The 19409-nt window shown below is 47.9% G+C and overlaps 1 protein-coding gene across 1 annotated transcript in view; it reads left to right on the top strand.

Annotated features, from left to right (window-relative positions):
- myo1d (myosin 1D) overlaps positions 1-19409 on the top strand; it is a 44772-nt gene that overhangs the window by 5866 nt on the left and 19497 nt on the right. The window contains exons 2-16 of the mRNA XM_061809321.1: positions 5466-5674; positions 6841-6934; positions 7000-7165; positions 7273-7326; positions 7603-7698; positions 8584-8700; positions 8797-9000; positions 9090-9235; positions 9433-9547; positions 9635-9805; positions 13781-13851; positions 14156-14230; positions 14923-15055; positions 15762-15928; positions 17015-17222. Of these exons, the coding sequence (XP_061665305.1) occupies positions 5466-5674; positions 6841-6934; positions 7000-7165; positions 7273-7326; positions 7603-7698; positions 8584-8700; positions 8797-9000; positions 9090-9235; positions 9433-9547; positions 9635-9805; positions 13781-13851; positions 14156-14230; positions 14923-15055; positions 15762-15928; positions 17015-17222 (2026 nt within the window). The remainder of the gene's footprint in view (positions 1-5465; positions 5675-6840; positions 6935-6999; positions 7166-7272; positions 7327-7602; positions 7699-8583; positions 8701-8796; positions 9001-9089; positions 9236-9432; positions 9548-9634; positions 9806-13780; positions 13852-14155; positions 14231-14922; positions 15056-15761; positions 15929-17014; positions 17223-19409) is intronic.

The raw sequence follows: 19409 nt of genomic DNA on the forward strand, positions 1-19409 counted from the left end.
TCCTTGTTTCACTTTATCAAAATAACTGAAACATTTTGACTAATGTGTCTTTTTGAGGGAGGACTTCTGATTATCTTGAAATTAACGGGCTTACAGTTTGAGGGTTGTTGTTGTAGACAAGTACGACGGTCGTTGTTCTGTATCAAGGTCTAGAAAGTGAGCCACATCGGCCGGGGCGCTCCACAGGTGTTGCACCATCGGCGTGATCGTTTTTTTGAGCACAGTTGACAATATGACGCGTATCGTGGGGGGGGGCATTTATCGACGACGTTGTCGAGTCCACGCTGAGAGTTGTTGAGCTTGTGACACCAGCCCGAACGGGTTTGCGATAGAGTCGATCTCAGCACGGTGTTGGGCTTGTAGCCGGCGATCCCGTCGGCTACGGCACTACGATGGATCGCAGAGAGGCCGCGCCTGTAGTCCTCCGCATCGACGGACGGCCGATGAATGCACTGCTCGATCGACGGCTCGATACCTTGGGACGGTTTTGCGCAACGCTCTGGGGCGCGCTTCTTGCCTTGTCATCTCGCGTATTGTTTTGTGGAAGCCATTTTGTGGCAGTTCGAAGTGAGTGTTTTGAGCTGCCTGGAGGGAGTCCCAGTGGTTTGGCTTCAGGTTGGGAGTCCACACGGGCGCCGCGTAGTTCAGGATCGATCTTCCGATGGCCTTACACGTCATGAGGACGGTCTCCTTGGTCTGGCCCCGCGTGGTGCCGGCTAGGCCCTTCAGAACGTTGTTTCTTTTACTGAGTTTGGAGCGCACGATTTTCACGTGTTCATGGAGCGTCCCCGAGGGATCGAAGGTGACGTCAAGGATTTTTGGATTATTATTTCGGTTATTCCGCGCCCTGTTGCTTTGAAACGTGAGTTTCAATGCTGCGGCCCGACACTTTTATGTAGCCAGTGACAACATTTAAATCCATAAAGTTGGAGGCTGGTACGGACTCCAGCTGTGTGCAGGACCTTAATCTGTCCTCCTCATCCTGCACAGGGCAATCAATGTCAGCACGTGAAATGCCGGGTTTGTCCTTTTGTACCGGTCTTATCAGCTAGAACAGCCTTGTTTGCGTTCTCCTTTGGGCCTCCTCTGCAATAAAAATCCACAGCGGAGCAGCGGCATAATGGCGTGCACGCGCCGCCGGATCCGTCCGAATGCGCTCAATAAAGTCAGGATTTGGGGAATGTTCTCCACGGCGGAGGATGTCGGTTCAGAACTCAGCCTGGGCCCGCCTGGAGATTTCCTGCCCCTCCTCGACAACAGACGGCTTGTTGCCCGGCGGGCCTGCTCGTCTGCGATCGTCCAGTCTTGCCGCAAGAATTTCCATACGAGCCTGTGTAATCGGAACCACATTAATGTCCTTATGTAAACATGCGCCATGCTCGTGTTGCTTTATTCTGCAGCCCCCCCCCCCTACCCACCCCAGACCCAAATCCAACCCTCCTTCTCAAATAAGTGGAGCAGTGCTCGCAAAAAGAACTCGCTCACAAAAACACTTCTGTTACATCACTTACACTTGACAAAAACTGCACTCCCGGTGCACATTTTGGGTCTCGACAGTCGTCTGGAGTCACGAGCATTTTTTGTTGCGGCGCAGGAAAATCCTAAAAACGTCTCGGAAATGGCTTGTAAATTGAGGGATCGAGGACGCTGATGCGGCGCTTCTCCACTGAGACCTTCTTGTTCTTCTTGACATGTCATCGTGTAGTTGTCTCATCCGCCAGTGGGGGTGGAACGCTAGCTGCTGACTCAGTGCATATACACACACACACTCCCTCTTCAGGGAGCGTGTAATCATTATTAAATAGATTCCGCTGATCCTTACTGGTCTTAATTGAGATCCCTGTTTTTTTTCCTCAAATAGCTTCACGAGTCACAGCTTCTTTCTGGAAGCTGCCATTTTGTTTTTTTGTGCGGGAACATCAACTTGTGCATCAGGCCTCGCCCCCCTCCAGAGGATTCTTGTCTAATTGAGTCGGCTGATTGTTTGGTGGGTGGGTCCATCTTTAGATCGTTTTACACGTAGCTCCCGTTTCGACGAGCTGGTTTAAGCGTTCCGCGTTCCTGCGCAGCTGGAGATTGCGTTTTTTTTTTTTTTGTTTTTTTTTTGTGACAGGCGTCACGTGCCAATCCGGCGGCATCCATGGCAAGCGGGCGGAGGTCGGGATAAGCCCCTCCGACTCCACAAACCTCACCGACTGTGATGAAGTGGAACACAAGCAGATTATCCCCCTCGCGCTTCATATTGCCTGACGTGACTCTGAAGTTGAAACCGTAGCCGCACGTGGCGGGATGAGCGCACGCCAGTGTGGACCGACAATGTCGTCTAAAACATACGACGCGGACAATATAACTGCAGCAATCAATTCATCAGAGATTGGTCCTGGAGCCAGTCTTAAGTCTAGATGTGATTAAAATGGAATCAAACAATTCAATACTTCCAACTTTGTGGAAACAGTATGGAACAGTTACTTTGCTCTTAGGTCTGCAAAGGCATGTTTGGAAGAGCAAGGCCGTCACAACACCTGTTGGCACGAACGTCGACAAGTTAGAGAACGAATAAGCCATCTGATCCATTTTCATTTACAATGGCACACGGATAAAGCGATTAGGGATGACCCGGTGGCTTTTTTTTAAATCACAGCATGGAAACCAAACCCCAAAAATGGCGACGCACGCAAACCCGCTATTTGTTGTTTTATTTTTATTTTTCTGCGGTGGGCTGTGAGCCATACGCGACCACGGTGACGAGAGTACAGCATTCCAGTTTAACGTAGTCACATATCGGCACAGACACGCACATACATGGTCTTAATCGGTCGTTTTTCTTTCCATGTACGGAGCAGATATGAAGCACAAAGATAGAAGAACAAAAGCGTACATGAGCACACAGAACCACATGCTCCACTTTGGCCTGGACGGACCTTTTTTTATGGTTAACTTTTGGGAGGAGCCCAAGCCATTTATGACATTTTCTCACCACTCTTCCCCCTCCTCCCTCTCCAGTCTTCCACCTCCTCCTACGCAAGAAGAAGACAAAAAGTTTCGACGCAAAACGGATTTTGTTGAGCTCCTTTGCCCTTTCCGTTCGGCCTTGTTCTTTCACAACCAAACGATAAAATGTTCAGGCCAGCTTCTGGTACCTTTTTGTTGATTAATAACTGCGTTCTAATACTTTTGTTCGTACGCACTTTGTCATGAAATTGAACCTTCACAAGATGACTGACCGACTCTTCCATCAGTTGCTCAAGTAATCGGATAAAAAAAGGATCTTGGATTATTGAACAACGTGACAATGTACGTTAGTTTTGCTCACGTGTCACCATCCTTATGCTGCACTGTAGTATCTGTGACTTTTGAGTGTGTATGGCTTGAATGGCAGCGGCCGGCCTGGTGAGTGACGTGGGTGTCAGCGGCTATTTGACGTCACGATAGTGGCCATCACCAGCTTGTGTATGAATTTTTTTCAAATTCCTGTTCATTAAATGTTTAAAATGCACTAGCGGCTGTATGTCTATCCCTGACTACAAGTACTCGCAGGGGTATTACAATACTTTCTAACTAGCTAAATGCTTAGCCATATTAAATCATTGATGTCGTTAACATGCGTGTTAGCGTTTACTGACATCCTGTTGTGGTACACGTTCGCCAACTTTTGGGCACTTTATCTTTAACAGACTCGTTTCCTCCTGGTTCACCTCCGTTGTGCCAACTTGGATGAACCACTACAGCCGTTGTTCACGCTACATTGGAATTTCATTTGGATTATAGCTCCCGCGTGTCAGACATTCAATCGAAACGTAGCTAGTTCCCGTGAACCATCGATGCTAAATCTGTCTCACGTACGTCGCTCGCTACGTTGGGTGTCCGGCATGGTTGCGGCGCATCGAGCGTCCGTTTTCAGACAAAGACCTCCGATTGACGCCCGAACAATGGAGCTGGCGCATGGCGGCCTCCTGGTGGTTGCGGCGAGCCGGGAGGGCACAATGGAGCGTTGAATGAAGACACGTGTGCTAGCATAGCGGAACAATGCCCTGGTTCTGGTCCTTCTGCCAGCGAGGTGTTGTAGCGTGCTGCTAATGTTAGCGAGGTGGCGCACCCCCCCCCGCTACCTGATGTCATTCTTGTTCGGTTGCCAACGTTTGGCAATCGTCGGCGACATTTAAACATGCCGTACCGCTATTTGGCAAGGCATTGGTGTTCGTTTCCAGAAGCGGACTGGATCCTGTGACAGACTTCACACACCCCCGTGAGGGTGTTGCTGAAATAAGTTCCCGTCCACCCCACACCCGGCTTGTTTGTCAGGGGGGCAGCAGACGTTCGGCGGCGGGGAAGAAAGAGGCCATTCTTCGTCTTCTGCGCCGACCGGCCGGGATCCGATTGCTTTTTGGAAGAGGAAGGAAGGCGGAAGGAGGTCGTTTGACGGCCTGCAGGAGAGCGAGGGAAGGATGGAGGAAAAGGCCCAAAGCGCTTACTTCCTTTTACGATGAAGGATCCAGATGGATTTTGTTTTTTTTCCGCGGGGTTTTTCGTTGAAAGTCAGCTGCAGCCCATCCCAGCTGACTTTGAAGGACGTGCGACGTGCACCCTGGACCGGTCACCAACCAAAACAAACAAGCATTCATACTCACACCGCGGGACAATTTTTCGTCTTTAACGAACCGAAAAATGCGTCTTTTCCGAAGGGTGAGAGGAAGCAAAAGTCGCCGACTCCACAAGGAAACTTCCAAACTCCAAACTCAGACACGCTAAGATGCTAACCACCGTTTCACCATTGCGCCTCCTTCAGACACGTGCGGCATTCATTTTCATAAACATTCTGCCTGGCTGCAACCGTTTGCCGCATGCACGTCCTGGTCAGAATCCACAATTTGCGGAATGTCACGCAACCAGACTTGAAAAACAGGACGGCTGCGGTCGATGACGAGATTGTTTGAAACCAAACTTGCTCAAAGTGAGCTTTCTTTATGGCTGGTGTGTTCGATACTTGGCTTGGATTTATCAATACAAATGTGTACGTGAACAGAGACAATGTAGATGTTTGCGGTTTTCGCTCGCCGGAATCGTGCGGGTGTGCTTCAACCTGTTCTGTCGAAGGTGCAATTAGATTATCCAGTTGGACTAAAACATGAAAGAGTTTGACTATATCTGGTTTATATATTAACATTTTATGCTATTCAATAAAGTTGTTGACTTATCCTTGACACCATTATCACGCAGAGAAATATGTCGTCCCCCCCCCCCTCCCCCTTTTTGGTTGTTATCCAGGTTGTTTGCAAGTCTAGCCTTTAATTACGCACAAACTTTGGATCTGCCGCTGTTCCACTGACACAATAACATGAATAAATTCTTATTAATTATGACTCTTCATTCATTTTAAAATGATACTCCTCATAGCGGTCATAATGAGTCATTGAGAGTTTTTTTCAAAGTGTCCTCAGTCTTAAAAGTCCCGCATTGCTCCGCAGGTTCGAGAAGGGAAGAATCTACAGTTACATCGGCGAGGTGGTGGTGTCGGTCAACCCTTACCGCGCCATGAACATCTACGGCCGCGACGTGGTGGAGCAGTACAAAGGCCGCGAACTCTACGAGAGGCCCCCGCACCTCTTCGCCATCGCCGACGCCGCCTACAAAGCCATGAAGAGGCGCAACAAAGACACCTGCATCGTCATCTCCGGTACGAGGGCCGTATTAAAGATCCGTACTTTGGACGTGCCGTATCCTCAAGAGTTGCGGGAAGCCGCGCAAATTGCCCCCAGTCGGGATTCAAACCCAAACCTCAGAAATGTGAGGCAGACGTGCTAACCACTTCGACACTACGATGATTTAAACCTATAATCTATTTCAATAATAAGTGAGGGATGGCAGCAGTGTAGACATTTTGAAGGTGCCTTGGAACTGGGACGAGCCTTCACACGCATCCCTTTGGATGTTAAAATTGAAGGTTTGATCACATGAATGAAATTAATTTTGCTAAAAATTTCAATTTCACTTTTGAGTACACCAGCCGAAAAATGGCACAGATGGCCAAATTTGATATGACATCTTTGGCCTTCAAACGCGGCCTGACTTAAGATGTGATGTGATGGGAGTTACAATTCAAAAGTCTTATATGTGTACATCCATCCATTTTTCTCTGCCGCTTATCCTCACGAGGGTCACAGGGAGTTGCTGGACCGTATCCCAGCCGCCAACGGGCAAGAGGCGGGGTACACCCTGAACAGGTCGCCAGCCAATCGCAGGGCACATAGAGAGAAACAGACGCACTCGCAATCGCACCTACGGGCAGTTGAGAGTGTCCAATTAATGTTGCATGTTTTTGGGATGTGGGAGGAAACCGGAGTGGCCGGAGAAAACCCACGCAATCACGGGGAGAACGTGCAAACTCCACACATAGGCGGGGTCCGGAATTGAACCAGTGACCTCAGAAGATGACTTTTCCATTTTACGAAGAAAACTTTGAGCTTATTCAAACGATCCATCCAGCTATCCATTTTTTTTTTAAACTAAAAGTAATTACGGCTCCAGCACTCCCTGCGACCCTCGTGAGGATAAGCGAGAAAAGAAAATGGATGGTTGGAAATTACTACAAGCAAAACATACCACATAAAAATACATCGTGGGGATTAAGCGCCACCAAGTGGTCGGGGAGACGGTTACGCCTCGCTTCTTGAGGTCTGCTTCTCCCATTTGACCAGTGAAATAAAATGAAATTATAGACTCCTAATATAAATATACACACCATATTTAAAGACACTCTGGGGTTTGAATTTGGAAAAATCCCTCCTTGTTTTAGCCAAGGCGAGTCATGCGCTCGAATATCAAACCTTTCGCCCGTCGCAGGGGAAAGCGGGGCCGGCAAGACGGAGGCCAGCAAGTACATCATGCAGTACATCGCCGCCATCACCAACCCCAACCAGCGGGCCGAGGTTGAGAGGTGAGGGGGGAAGGGGGGGGGGGGGGCTTGCGCGCTAAAAACCGGATGCCGTTTCTCCCCGGCAGGGTGAAGAACATGCTGCTCAAGTCCAACTGCGTCCTGGAGGCCTTCGGGAACGCCAAGACCAACCGCAACGACAACTCCAGCCGCTTTGGCAAGTACATGGACATCAACTTTGACTTCAAGGGAGACCCCATCGGCGGCCACATCAGCAACTACCTGCTGGAGAAGGTCAAAAGCGAACCGACGTATAATTTTCTCATGGCCTCAGATGACCTGCTGGCCGTCGTCACGGTAACAATAAACGTTGCGCTACGGCTGCGCTTTTGTTCCACCAGTCGAGAGTGATCGTCCAGCAAGAAGGAGAGAGGAGCTTTCACTCGTTCTACCAGGTACGCTGCGGACGCCGTCGACAAAACATCTGTCGGGGATTTTGCTGTTCGGCATCTTGTTAAAGAGCAAAGAGGACTGGAACACTGAACGCTTGCACATGTGCATTCCAAAGTGGACACAACAACGCATTTCTGGCTCATTTTGAGATTTCAACCCACTCCCCGATAGATAACACTTCACTTTTTTTTTTTTTGTTGTTACTGGTGTACGTGCGCTTTGCTCCGACGAAAGGACGTCGTTGAAATTTAATATTTGTGTTTGTGTTTTGTGTCAAGCTGCTCCGAGGTGCTCCCGACGCGTTGCTGCGTTCCCTCCATGTCCAGCGGGACCCCAAAAGCTACAATTACATCAAAGTGGGCGGCCAGCTCAAGGTAATCCGTTACCTTCGTGTTACGCTTTAAATGTGCTAATTGGGGAGTGCCAAGCAATCAATTTTACATTATTGTTCTTTAAGTTGTCGTATTTGCAAAAAAAAAACTAATGTATTTTTGATCATCTATCTGTGTGAGGTGAGCAATTTATTGCTCGTCCACTAGAGGGCAGAAGGTTAATTCTGTTCACAACAGAGTTTTTCATAGCTGTTCATCCATCCATTTTCTCTGCCGCTTATCCTCACGAGGGTCGCGGGGAGCGCTGGAGCCTATCCGAGCTGTCAACGGGCAGGAGGCGGGGTACACCATGAACCGGTCGCCGGCCAATCGCAGGGCACATGGAGACAAAGAGCCGCGCTCGCAATCACACCTACGGGCAATTTAGAGTGTTCAATTATGGTTGCGTGTTTTTGGGATGTGTGAGGAAACTGGAGTACCACGCAGGCACAGGGAGAACATGCTAACTCCACACAGGCGAGGCCGGGATCAAACCCGCGTGCTCAGAACTGTGAGGCCAACACTTTAGCAGCTGTTCACTGTGCTGCGCTGTTCAAATAAATGCACATAAATTTCACACTAAATTCTTGATTAAATTGACACGATAATTACTTTAGTACCTCTTGTCAGATTTTTTTTTTTTTTGATAATGCGCAATGAGGTTTTTCTAATATGAAATATGTTCTTTGGCCTAATAGAAGAGGGCGGGTTCCCCCCCCCAAAAAAATAGGTGAAATTGAAAACGGGCTCCAGTGGCTCAGTAGTAATCAAACATTTATACTGCTCAGCCAGGAAGTTTATTACTTTATATTGTAAAAAAAAAAAATAATAATTTGTGTCGTTATTCTTAAATATTATAATTTTGTCTAATAATGATAACTTCTGCAGTCATGCATCAACGACGGCGCCGATTTCAAAGCCGTGGCCGACGCCATGAAAGTGATCGGCTTCACGGGGGACGAGGTCCTCACGGCTTACAAGATCCTGGCCACCATCTTGCACCTGGTAACGTTCCTGTTCCTGGTGGGATTCCTGCGCCAGTGAGCGCAATGTTTTGACAACTTGACCCGTTTGTCCCCCCCACCCCCCCGCTCCCTTCAGGGGAACTTGACGTTCGGCGTGGACGGCGACGTGACGCTGATCGAGACCGCCAAGCTGGTGTCGATCACGGCCGAGCTGCTGTCCACCAAGCAGGACAACGTGGAGAAGGCGCTGCTGTTCCGCACGGTGGCCACGGGCCGCGACGTCATCGAGAAGCAGCACACGGCGCAGGAGGCCGGCTACGGACGCGACGCCCTCGCTAAGGTGGAGCGAGGTCACCCGCTCACGGAGGTCGTCGCAAACGTTTTCAGTCGCCGCTCACCTTTTTTGTTCGTCGCCGTTTATATCATCAGGCCATGTACGAGCGTCTCTTCTGTTGGATTGTGGGACGCATCAACGACATCATCCAGGTGAAAAACTACGACGCCAGGGTCCACGGGAAGAACACGGTCATCGGGGTTCTGGACATCTATGGCTTTGAGATCTTCCAGAACAACAGGTTTGTGATGTCCAGAAGGAATATTGCCTCAAGATGCCACCAGATGGCGCCAGGGCAACATTTCTCTTTTCTCATTTTCTGCTCAGAATGGAGGATAGCTTCCAAAAAACAAATGCGCAAGCAAGCGAATTTGCAAATGCATGTTCCCTTTACTTTGCAATATTAGCGGCATCACAAAATGTGTTTAATTTTTGTAGCTTTGAGCAATTCTGCATCAACTATTGCAACGAGAAGCTGCAGCAGCTCTTCATCCAGCTGGTGTTAAAGCAGGAGCAGGAGGAGTATCAGCGAGAAGGCATCCCGTGGAAACACGTGCGTGGCGCTCGCCGGCACTTTCGTGTAGATAAATGAGTTCTTCCAAAAGTCACTAACATATTCGGTGTCCCGGCTGTCCGTCAGATCGACTACTTCAACAACCAGATCATTGTAGACCTGGTGGAGCAGCAGCATAAAGGCATCTTCTCCGTGCTGGACGAAGCCTGCATGAACGTTGGGAAAGTCACTGACGAGCTTTTCCTGCAGGGACTCAACGGCAAGCTTGCCAAACACGCTCACTACACCAGCCGCAAGGTACCCGCAAACACTCGTTACTTCCGCTAAACCAGTAAATCTCAAAAACTGCCTGGTCACAGATGGATAGTAAAAAAAAAAAAAAAATGCAGGGAGTCCTCAGTTTTCGATGATACTGTCGTAGCTTGTTTTAAGGCTACGAGTGACATGCATACTCGGTTACAGGATCAATGTTCCTTCTAAGCTGCGCAACTGCGCATTTGCGCACTTGTCGCACACACTCAGCGCAGACTACATACAGCCTTACGTTTTTTTTTTGTTTGTTTTTTTTTTTTTTTTTTTTTCAAACACAGCAGCACACAAAAGTGCTGCTGCACGGCCACACCGGGCCACACACTCTAGTTCCTAAGTTTACCTGATCGAAACCCCCCCCGCATTTTAAAGGGGTACACTCATAGTTACAAACACCGGGGTATGTGAATAATAGAAGAAAAAGTGGTGAAACTGGATGACATTTTCCCCTTTTTTTTTTGGAGTAAAAAAGGTATGGTCTGGAGCCAAAGTAGGAAGTGCAGGATGAGATGGTGTATAATGTTAAAATTCAACCTTTGCATAGCCTGATCGAGGATGAAAGCACAGATAATACATTGCCCAAAAAGATAATTCTATATTTTAAATATAGGAGGCAACATAACATTCACCTTAAAACTGTTTGGTAGGATCATTCAGCTTTCAACATGCATTGCTAAAGATATTATGCAAGAAATAATTCAATTTTACCCCAAGAAAAAGAGGCAGGGATTTGTGGGTTAAAGATAAATAGAAACAAAGTTGGAAGCGACATTTCAAATTTATAGTTGATAGTTGGCTTGGTATTTAATGTAATGTAATGTTTTGGGGGTTTTTTTATGTTTGTTGACATTTTCAGTGCAAGTCTGCAAAAACACGAAATTGTTCTTAAAAATGTTGTGATGGCAATGTAATCGGAAGCGTTTAATGAGCCATGTGACTTCAATGGATGACACTGAGTGACCACAGTGCGTACGTCTGATGTTGCTCACAGTGGTCAAAGGGGGCGCTCTCGGCGGCCTTGGCGTCGTCAAAAATGAGAGGGAACATTGCTTAGGATGTCATGGCGCAAGTGTTACACGTTAGCGCCGTACCAAGTTCCCCAACAGAATTTATCAGTTGTGAGACTTTCCTCTTACACGTCCTCTCTGTCGACACCAGGGGGCAGCAGCTGCCAGGAAAAGAATGAAGAAAGAGCGATTTAGGATGACGTCACTTTGAGCCAATGGGAGGGTGCGATGCAGTGCCGATAAGTGGTCGGAAAAACATCTGCATGACAGGAAGGTCATCCGCGAAGGCCGAATTCAGCGTTAAAGAACGCAGATGACAATCTTGGGATTTTTGTTATCCGTTGCCGTGCGATGCCTTCCCCTACCATCTCTTCCTCTCCACTTGAGGATAAGATGACGATATGATTTGAAGTGTACATTAATCTCGGGTACTTCCTGCTCCTGTAACCTGACTTGCAAGACCACCAGATACTGACCCAGTAGTAACGCATCATCTTCACCACCCCCTCTTCTCACTTCGCATCCCCCCCCCCCTCACATATTACTCCGCTGTTGTAATTTTAAGCTTTAAATTCTTTGTTGCGTTAAATAATACTTGCACAAGGAATAGGTCGGCTGTCATGATGCTTAAAAAAAAAAAAAAAAAAGGAAATGAGATGGAGAGGCAACTAATTATTAGCACACAACAGGGATTGCCAAAATCCTCCCTAAGGGAGTGCAAGATTACAAGAGTAATGGAGGCATTTTTTCCCGCACTATTAAACGGTCAAATATTGGCCAATGTAAATGAATACATGCAACCGAGTTCAAAAATGTGACTCCAAAAACTCATTTGAAAAGTGTTGTTCTCGACCGACGGCGGCCGCTTCCTGTTACATTGACACCGTGTACCTGTCACGGCTGACGCATCGCTCGGGGTGTGTTCTTACTTTTCGGTCTCGCGCCCTTTCACTCCGCAAACTCCCCAACAACACCTGAGGCGCTTCAGGATTACACTTTTTTTTTTTTTTTTTTATGCGGCACTTTTCAGCGCCCATGAGTTACTTTGAAGCTACATTTTCAATAAATATTGATGGATTTAAGGTAAATGCAATTAAATTGCGACTTTCCCCAGATGTCATTGAAGTGTCCTCTTTGCTTAGCATTGAGGGCCCCCCCCGCGCTCACCGGATTCACGATGCCGACCTTGTTCCGTCACTTTTCTGGGCACACAAACGCACGCCCACGCCGTCACGTAACAGGTGCCAAGTGCGTGTTTTGCGCGGCGCCTTCAGGGTCTTCACTCCGGTCGTGTTTATCCGGGATTCGGTCGTGGCTCATTGGGCACGCGGCCACTTTTTTTGGGGGGTTTGAAAAGTTGAAGCTGCTAAAAGTGAGGATACTCTATAGTCTAGTAGATTGTTATGGGGGTAAAAATATTTCTTTTGGTTATTACTGTTTGTTTTTATACAGTACTACACAGTGTTGCTGTTTTTTTATGGACACCTTATGCAATAATTTTGGCAGTTTGGGGAACTTGGTACGGATTAATTGCATTTGCATTCATTTCAATGAAGAAAGTTGATCTGGGAGATTATTTTCCCGAATGAATTCACTTCATAATTTACATGATGCTCCATAAATTACCGCGTATATACGCCGTGGGTTTGAACGTGCGCAATCCCGTTTTCATTCACGCAGCGCGTCGCCGGCCTGCGTCCAGCCATCGCGCCTCCACTCCCGCACTCGTCTTTCCCCGCGCTGTCTTTTCCCGTCTCTCTCTCTCATCGCGCCCGCGTTTGCGAGACCTCGGCTCTCCTCGCGGGCTTCGTCCCGGGTCGAGCGCGGCCGCTTTCCGCTCCGCTGAAGCCGCGATCCGGCGTTCGACGTCGCACGCTTTTGCTCTTCCGCGCAGTCCGGCGCAACTTGAGCACTCTCGGGCGAACGCTGCTGGGTTGCGGAAGAGAAATGGAGAATGACATCATATCCTCGTTGGAGCTTCCTTTCATCGTATTACACAATCCAATCAGATCAGTCGTTTCTCAACACTGCGCCGAAGTCCGGTTTCCCTTAATAGGTGTAAAAATATGAATCACTGTAGGCTGAATTAATCAACACATGAACTTTTGAACAAATTCAAATGCATCAAACATGATTGTTTATCATAAAAAAAAGACTTTTAGCTCCCACTGAGTTACGAAGAGGCGGATTTACTACTACTACTATTTATTTTGCTAAAATGTGTGCCAAGACTCGCTAAATGTCGGGAAATACTTGAGTTGGATCCAATTCCTGAAAAAAATCCATCCGTCCATTCCTCCGTCCATTTTCTTTGCCGCTTATCCTCACAAGGGTTGCGGCGGTTCCAGATAAATGGGAATTGGAGTGTGTGTGGGGGGGGGGGTCCATCGTATTCAATTCAATACAACAAAATAAAACAGGGGTGGGAAGTAATTAAGCACAAATGTTGTCGTTACAATACTCACAATGATTTTGTAGGTGTCATCCATCCATCCATTTTCTTTGCCGCTTATCCTCACGAGGGTCGCGGGGAGTGCCGGGGCCTATCCCAGCTGTCAACGAAGAGGAGGCGGGGTAAACCCTGAACCGGTAGCCAGCCAATCGCAGGGCACATCGACAATCACACCTCGGGGCAATTTAGAGTGTCCAATTAATGTTGCATGTTTTTGGGGATGCCCACCCGGAGAAAACCCACGCAAGCACGGGGAGAACATGCAAACTCCACGCGGGCGGGTCCGGGATCGAACCCGGGTCCTCAGAACTGTGAGGCCGACTTTACCAGCTGCTGCCCATGAAAAAAATGAGACATATATATATTTGTAAATGGTCTATCTTTTGCAAATTTTCACTAATCATGGTGTAGTCTGAAATGTTTCCCCGGCGGTAAACAAGGGTTGAGTATCGCTGAATTATAAATCAAATATGTTTTTTTTTGTTTGTTTTTTTTTTCCCTCAGCTGTCACCGACCGACAAGAATCTGGAGTTCGACCGCGACTTTCGCATCCGCCACTACGCTGGAGATGTGGTGTGAGTGTGAACCCCCTCGATGTTCGACTTTGACGCCGTCCACATGGCTTCCGCAAAGCCATCGGCCACCGCTCAGCGATTAAATCCCACACGCTGAGCCCCCTTAACGCTCTCGCCTCCGGCCCATTTGTGAGCGTTAAGAGGGGGCGGCGGGGCGGGGGCCGAGCTTGATTGATCCCGTAGCCACTTAGCGCTGCCAGAGCACGCCTGCTATCTCCCAGCCGGACCCGCTTTAATCGGATGAACTTGTAGAAATGATGCGTTCGGTGCCGCTCACCTGCCTCCCCCCGTCTCTGTCTCGTAGTTACTCGGTGGTGGGTTTCATCGACAAGAATAAAGACACCCTGTTCCAGGACTTCAAGAGGCTGCTGTACAACAGGTGTGACAAATCAAGGCGCAGCGTTCCCATCGCCGTAATTCGTGCTTAAAAAAATGAAGCAGGCTTCTTTTACGTGGGTTTGAAAATGGGTGGGAAACACAACCTCAGTCACTGCACGCCGTTGCACTCGCAAGTCACGAAAAATCACACGAGTAAAATTTGTTAGGAGTAGAAAAAATGTAGATATTGAAAGACGTCGCTTATTTTAATGTAGTCTTGCGCACTTGTCGCACACTCTCAGCGCACACGAAAACCGACCCAGCGCAGTGAACCACAGCCTGATGTCTTTTTATTGTGTATCTTTTTTTTTTTTTTTTTAACACGGAAGCTAAGCTCTCAGCCTACTTCTACTTCCTAGTTTAACTGACACCGCCGCCCTCTGCTCTTAAAGGGGTACAGTCATAATTACAAACAGAACACACACACCCGTAACTTTTTATCTGCGGGCATGACTGACCACACCCGTACATTTTTCAAATGTGAGTGACTGCAATCTTTTTGCATTTTCAATAAACCAAAGGGAACAAAAAATTATTAAAATTGTGATTTTTTTTTTTACACATATTAATTAATCATAACTTTTTTTTTTTTTTACTTTATCACATTAAGTTTTGACACATTCTTCTGACCAATTGATTGACCTCGCGTCCCCCGTTATCTAACTTTTTGTTGTTGTTGTTACTTGTGTCTAGTTCCAACCCGGTCCTGAAGGCCATGTGGCCCGAGGGCAAGCTGAGCATCACCGAGGTCACCAAGCGGCCGCTCACCGCCGCCACGCTCTTCAAAAACTCCATGATCTCCTTGGTGGAGAACCTCGCGAGCAAGGTGACGACTCGCGATTGTAAACAATCACTCGGGGCGGGGGTTCTCCTGCTGTGTTGTGTTATTTCAAGCAATTATCTTTTATGAGTTTTTGCAGGATGATATTTTACCGTTTTGCCCTCGCATGTGGGAAAGGAGAGCCATAGGCGCCGATGCACTTTTCTGACATTCATTGTACGCCGGTAGTACTGAAAAACCTAGCAAATCTCCACAGTCGAGCACAAAAATCACGTGTGTAAAATTTGTTATGAGTACAAATACATAGCTATTGAAAGATGTCGCTTATTTTGTGAAGTCTTGACAAATGTTCCCCCTAAACTGCGCAATTGTGCACTTGTCCCGCACTCTCAGCGCAGAAGCACACAGTCTATAACAACTGCTGCTGCTCAGCCTATTTCTACTCCCTTGTTTACCTGACACCGCCCCCCCTCTGCTCTTAAAGGGGTACACTCAAAATTACAAACAGAACACACACCCGCAACTTTATATCTGCGGGCATGACTGGTGGACCACACCTGTAACTTTTTATACCTGCGGGCATGACCGACCACACTTGCAACTTTATATCTGCGGGCATGACTGACCACACCCGTAGATTTTTTTTTTTAAATGCGAGTGATATTGCAGTTTTTCAGCTATTTTAGGTGGTTCAGTAACGTAAAGGCGTGCGCGCCACGTGCATTTTCACGACCAGTGTCGCCCTCCGCAGGAGCCCTACTACGTGCGCTGCATCAAGCCCAACGACGTCAAGTCGCCGCTGCTGTTTGAGCGCGAGCGCTGCCGCCATCAGGTGGAGTACCTGGGCCTGCTGGAGAACGTGCGAGTACGCCGGGCCGGGTTCGCCTACAGACAGACGTACCCGCGATTCCTGCAGAGGTAAAAGAAAAAAACAAGCTTGCAGAACAGGACAAAACTATTAAACACTCACTACGCCGTGCCCCTGAATTGCATCCGTGTTACAGTTTGGGTTTTTTTTGCTGGTTGTAACAAATTAATGGGATTCTGGAAAATTGAGTTCAGGGTGTAGTCCCCCTTGCACTCAAAGTTAGCTGGGATAGCCACCGGCTCTCCCGCAACCCTTCTGAGGATGAGCGCCTCGGAAAATGGACAATTGATTTGACATGCAAGTTCTTTGACTTATGAACTCGGCCACAATTCAATTCTTAATTCGAGGCATCACTGTAGATGTGTCTCTGTGGTGCTTGTCCATCCGTCAAGTGCGAAATTAAAACAAACCAAGTCAATCTCTTTCTAAAAAAAGTGGCTGTAAAGGAGCCGTCCAGCACTTTCGCTCCACCGTTACAAAACAAATTGCGCTAAATGCGCGTAATGTGCCTCCTTTAACACTGACACACGAGCTGACTTGTTGTTATCTTTTTCCCGGTTCTCCATCTGTTCCGCTTAGCCAGCGGCCGCGCAGCATTAGGTCACGTCCGTTACATCACAGCTTCGGCACTTGACTCAGCGCGCCAACTGTCGACGAAGCAACGCGTCAGATGTTTTCGAGACCGCGTCGCCCTCTTCCGGGTCATTGAATCCGTTGACGGTGTTAAGTGATGTCATCGTTACGCGGCGGCGGACTCGGAGCGCTTATGAATCATGAGTTTGGTTACAGCAGCGGCCGTCGTGGTGAATGAGACGCAGTCGTTCACCTCGGCAGGATAAAGCCGATGGCGAAGGTTTACTTTTAGCTCTTAAATTAGACCTACTATATTATGCATTTTCCATATTCATAAACCGTTCTGAGGTGTCGTAATAATTAAAAAAAAAAAAAAAAAACACGGATCAATAATTGTAGGTCATTCCCGAAGCTATTTCTTGGCCATCTGAAAATAATCCGTTTTGAGTGGGGCAGACCAGTTTCATGCAGTTCCATACTCATCGTTGATACTGCTAACTGCAGGGAAGTATGGAATATGTTCCCGTGACAAATATCATCATCATCATCATCCCAACACGCAGGTACAAGATGATCTCGGAGTTCACGTGGCCCAACCACGACCTTCCTTCGGACAAGGAGGCGGTCAAGCGGCTCCTGCAGGGCTGCCATTTCGACGACGACGTGGCCTACGGCAAGACCAAAGTGTTTGTGCGCACGCCGCGCACGCTCTTCAGCCTGGAGGAGCAGCGCGCCGAGATGCTGCAGAGGATCGTCCTCTTCCTGCAGAAGGTAAACGCGCTGTTGAACGCGCGGGACCAGGAAGTCACGAGGGTCTAGCAAAACGACCGTTTTTTTGCTTTGACTTGCGAGCTGAGTTGCAAGCGTCATCACGGAACAAATGATTGTCTACAATGGTTTTGTGGTGATGATGATATAGCAGCGCCGCTGTCAGCACAGACGAACACAGTCGCGTTTTCTTGTTCTGCACAATTTGTGTCAGGCGGACATTTTGTCAGCCCGTCGCACGTCGGCGACGCCGTGACACGGCAGCGTCCTACGTGAGCCGCACGCGAATCAAACCTTGTGACAGACGGAACACGGCTTTGTACGTCTGTCAAGCGAAGGCCCCCGTCGCGCGACTCGCCTGGATGCGGGTTATGCGTTACGATTCCGTCTCAACCAACAGACGCACACACAAACGCACGCATGTCAACTCTTATTTCCAATTCAGCAGATTCCGTCGGAATCCTGTGGGTCAGATTCCTTCATGTTGCCTGCTCCTCCCCCGAGAGCGTGTTCGAGGCTTTCCAGTCAAATTAGCTTCTGAAGGCAATTGATGGTTTGACCTTCTTTGTATTGATTCGTTTGATTCCCCCGTCCTTCCCACAGATGCGTTCGCCTCCCGCCTCTCTCCGCATCTGCTCCGGGGATAACAAGCAGCGGTGACGGAGAGCGCACCCGCAGTAATTGCTGAGTCCTTTGCGACCAAAACAAATATCACAGCTCGGCGGCTGCACATTGAATTTTTTTTTTTGAAAGGAAATATACAATTAAACTCACTATTTGCGGTAGATCGGGTTGCAAATAGAGAAAAATATCGAGTAATTCTTTTTTTTTTTTTTTTTTTAAATATATTGTTTATATTAAGAGTTGAAACCAACGCCGTTCCCTATCATGGCAGCTCCGACGTGATTACCGTAATTCCCGGCCTACAGACCGCACCTGCTTATAAACCTCACCCAGTACATTTGTAAAGGAAATACCATTTGGTACATACATACATACGCCGCAGCCGTCTAAAAGCCGCAAGGGCCCACATTGAAACTGACATCGAAACATGAGATATTTGCAAAGAAAGACGGTACACAGAGTTTCATGCTAGCGCCACGCTAACAGGGCCGGTTAAAAAAAAAAAAAACATGCTGGTAAAATCACTGAGACACGGCAGTAACACGCTAGCGCAGTGCTAACAAGGCCTGACCGGTAAAAGTCACTCCCTCGGCACATTAATTCCACCAGTCTCACGCTTACATTTTATCCCCGAGTTCCCCCCTTGCGGCTGTTAGAAAAAAATGCACAAATCACCGCATAAACCGCAGGGTTGAAAGCGTGTTAAAATAAAAAAATTTCCGGTTTGTAGGCCGGAAATTGGGGTCAGTGGCGCATCTTCACCCTGCTTAGCCGCCAAGTCATTGGCAGGGAAAGTCAGCGTTATTAAGCAAATTATGTCACACAAATTGGGGCTGGGACTCCATTTGTGGAAAAGTTTCGATTTTTCAGATTTTTTTTTTTTTTTTCCCCCCTCCGTCTCAGTCGCTCGCTCTCTCTTAGCGGTGGCCTCGGCGCTCCGAAGGCTTCCGTTCACTCATTACCGCTTGAAGGAATCACATTAAGAAGAAAGGCCCAAAGAGCCTGAGCTTCCCCTGCCTGCGCTCCGAAATGAATATTTCATAAATTCCAGCGCAGCCACCCACATCCCAGTAAGTGCGCGCCTGTCACAGCAGCGAGACCAAAGATCCCCCCCGGGGAATTCTCAGCGCCTGCCGCCTTAATTGCTTTCCAAAGCGTTTTTCTCCCTGTTCTTTGCTCCGAGGGCATCAGCTGTCAGTGTGCCCACGACTCCTTTTTTTTTTTTTTTCCCCCTCCTTTCCCCCCTACCATTTTCCTTTCTTTGGCAAGCGGCGTCTTTATTCACTAGATTGGGAAGTCAAATCCGGTTTGAGGAGACCTGACGTGAAGTCCAGACTGCTTCCCTCTAGTGGAATTTGGATTAAACGCACTTTAGCGTTCATCTAAATCACGGTTTCCCGTATTTTAGTCAACCAAGGAACACATTTTTTAATTATTTACTCACACGTGCGTGGAATTTTGGTTTATTTATTTGAACATAAAATTGATATACTTGTTGTGATTGAACAGATGAGTAAATGTTAACGTGTCACGGATTCTTAACCAATTTGAAAGGTTGTAAATGGC

Source organism: Syngnathoides biaculeatus, chromosome 22 (assembly GCF_019802595.1).
Source record: "Syngnathoides biaculeatus isolate LvHL_M chromosome 22, ASM1980259v1, whole genome shotgun sequence".
In the NCBI taxonomy this organism is placed as follows: Eukaryota; Metazoa; Chordata; class Actinopteri; order Syngnathiformes; family Syngnathidae; genus Syngnathoides; species Syngnathoides biaculeatus.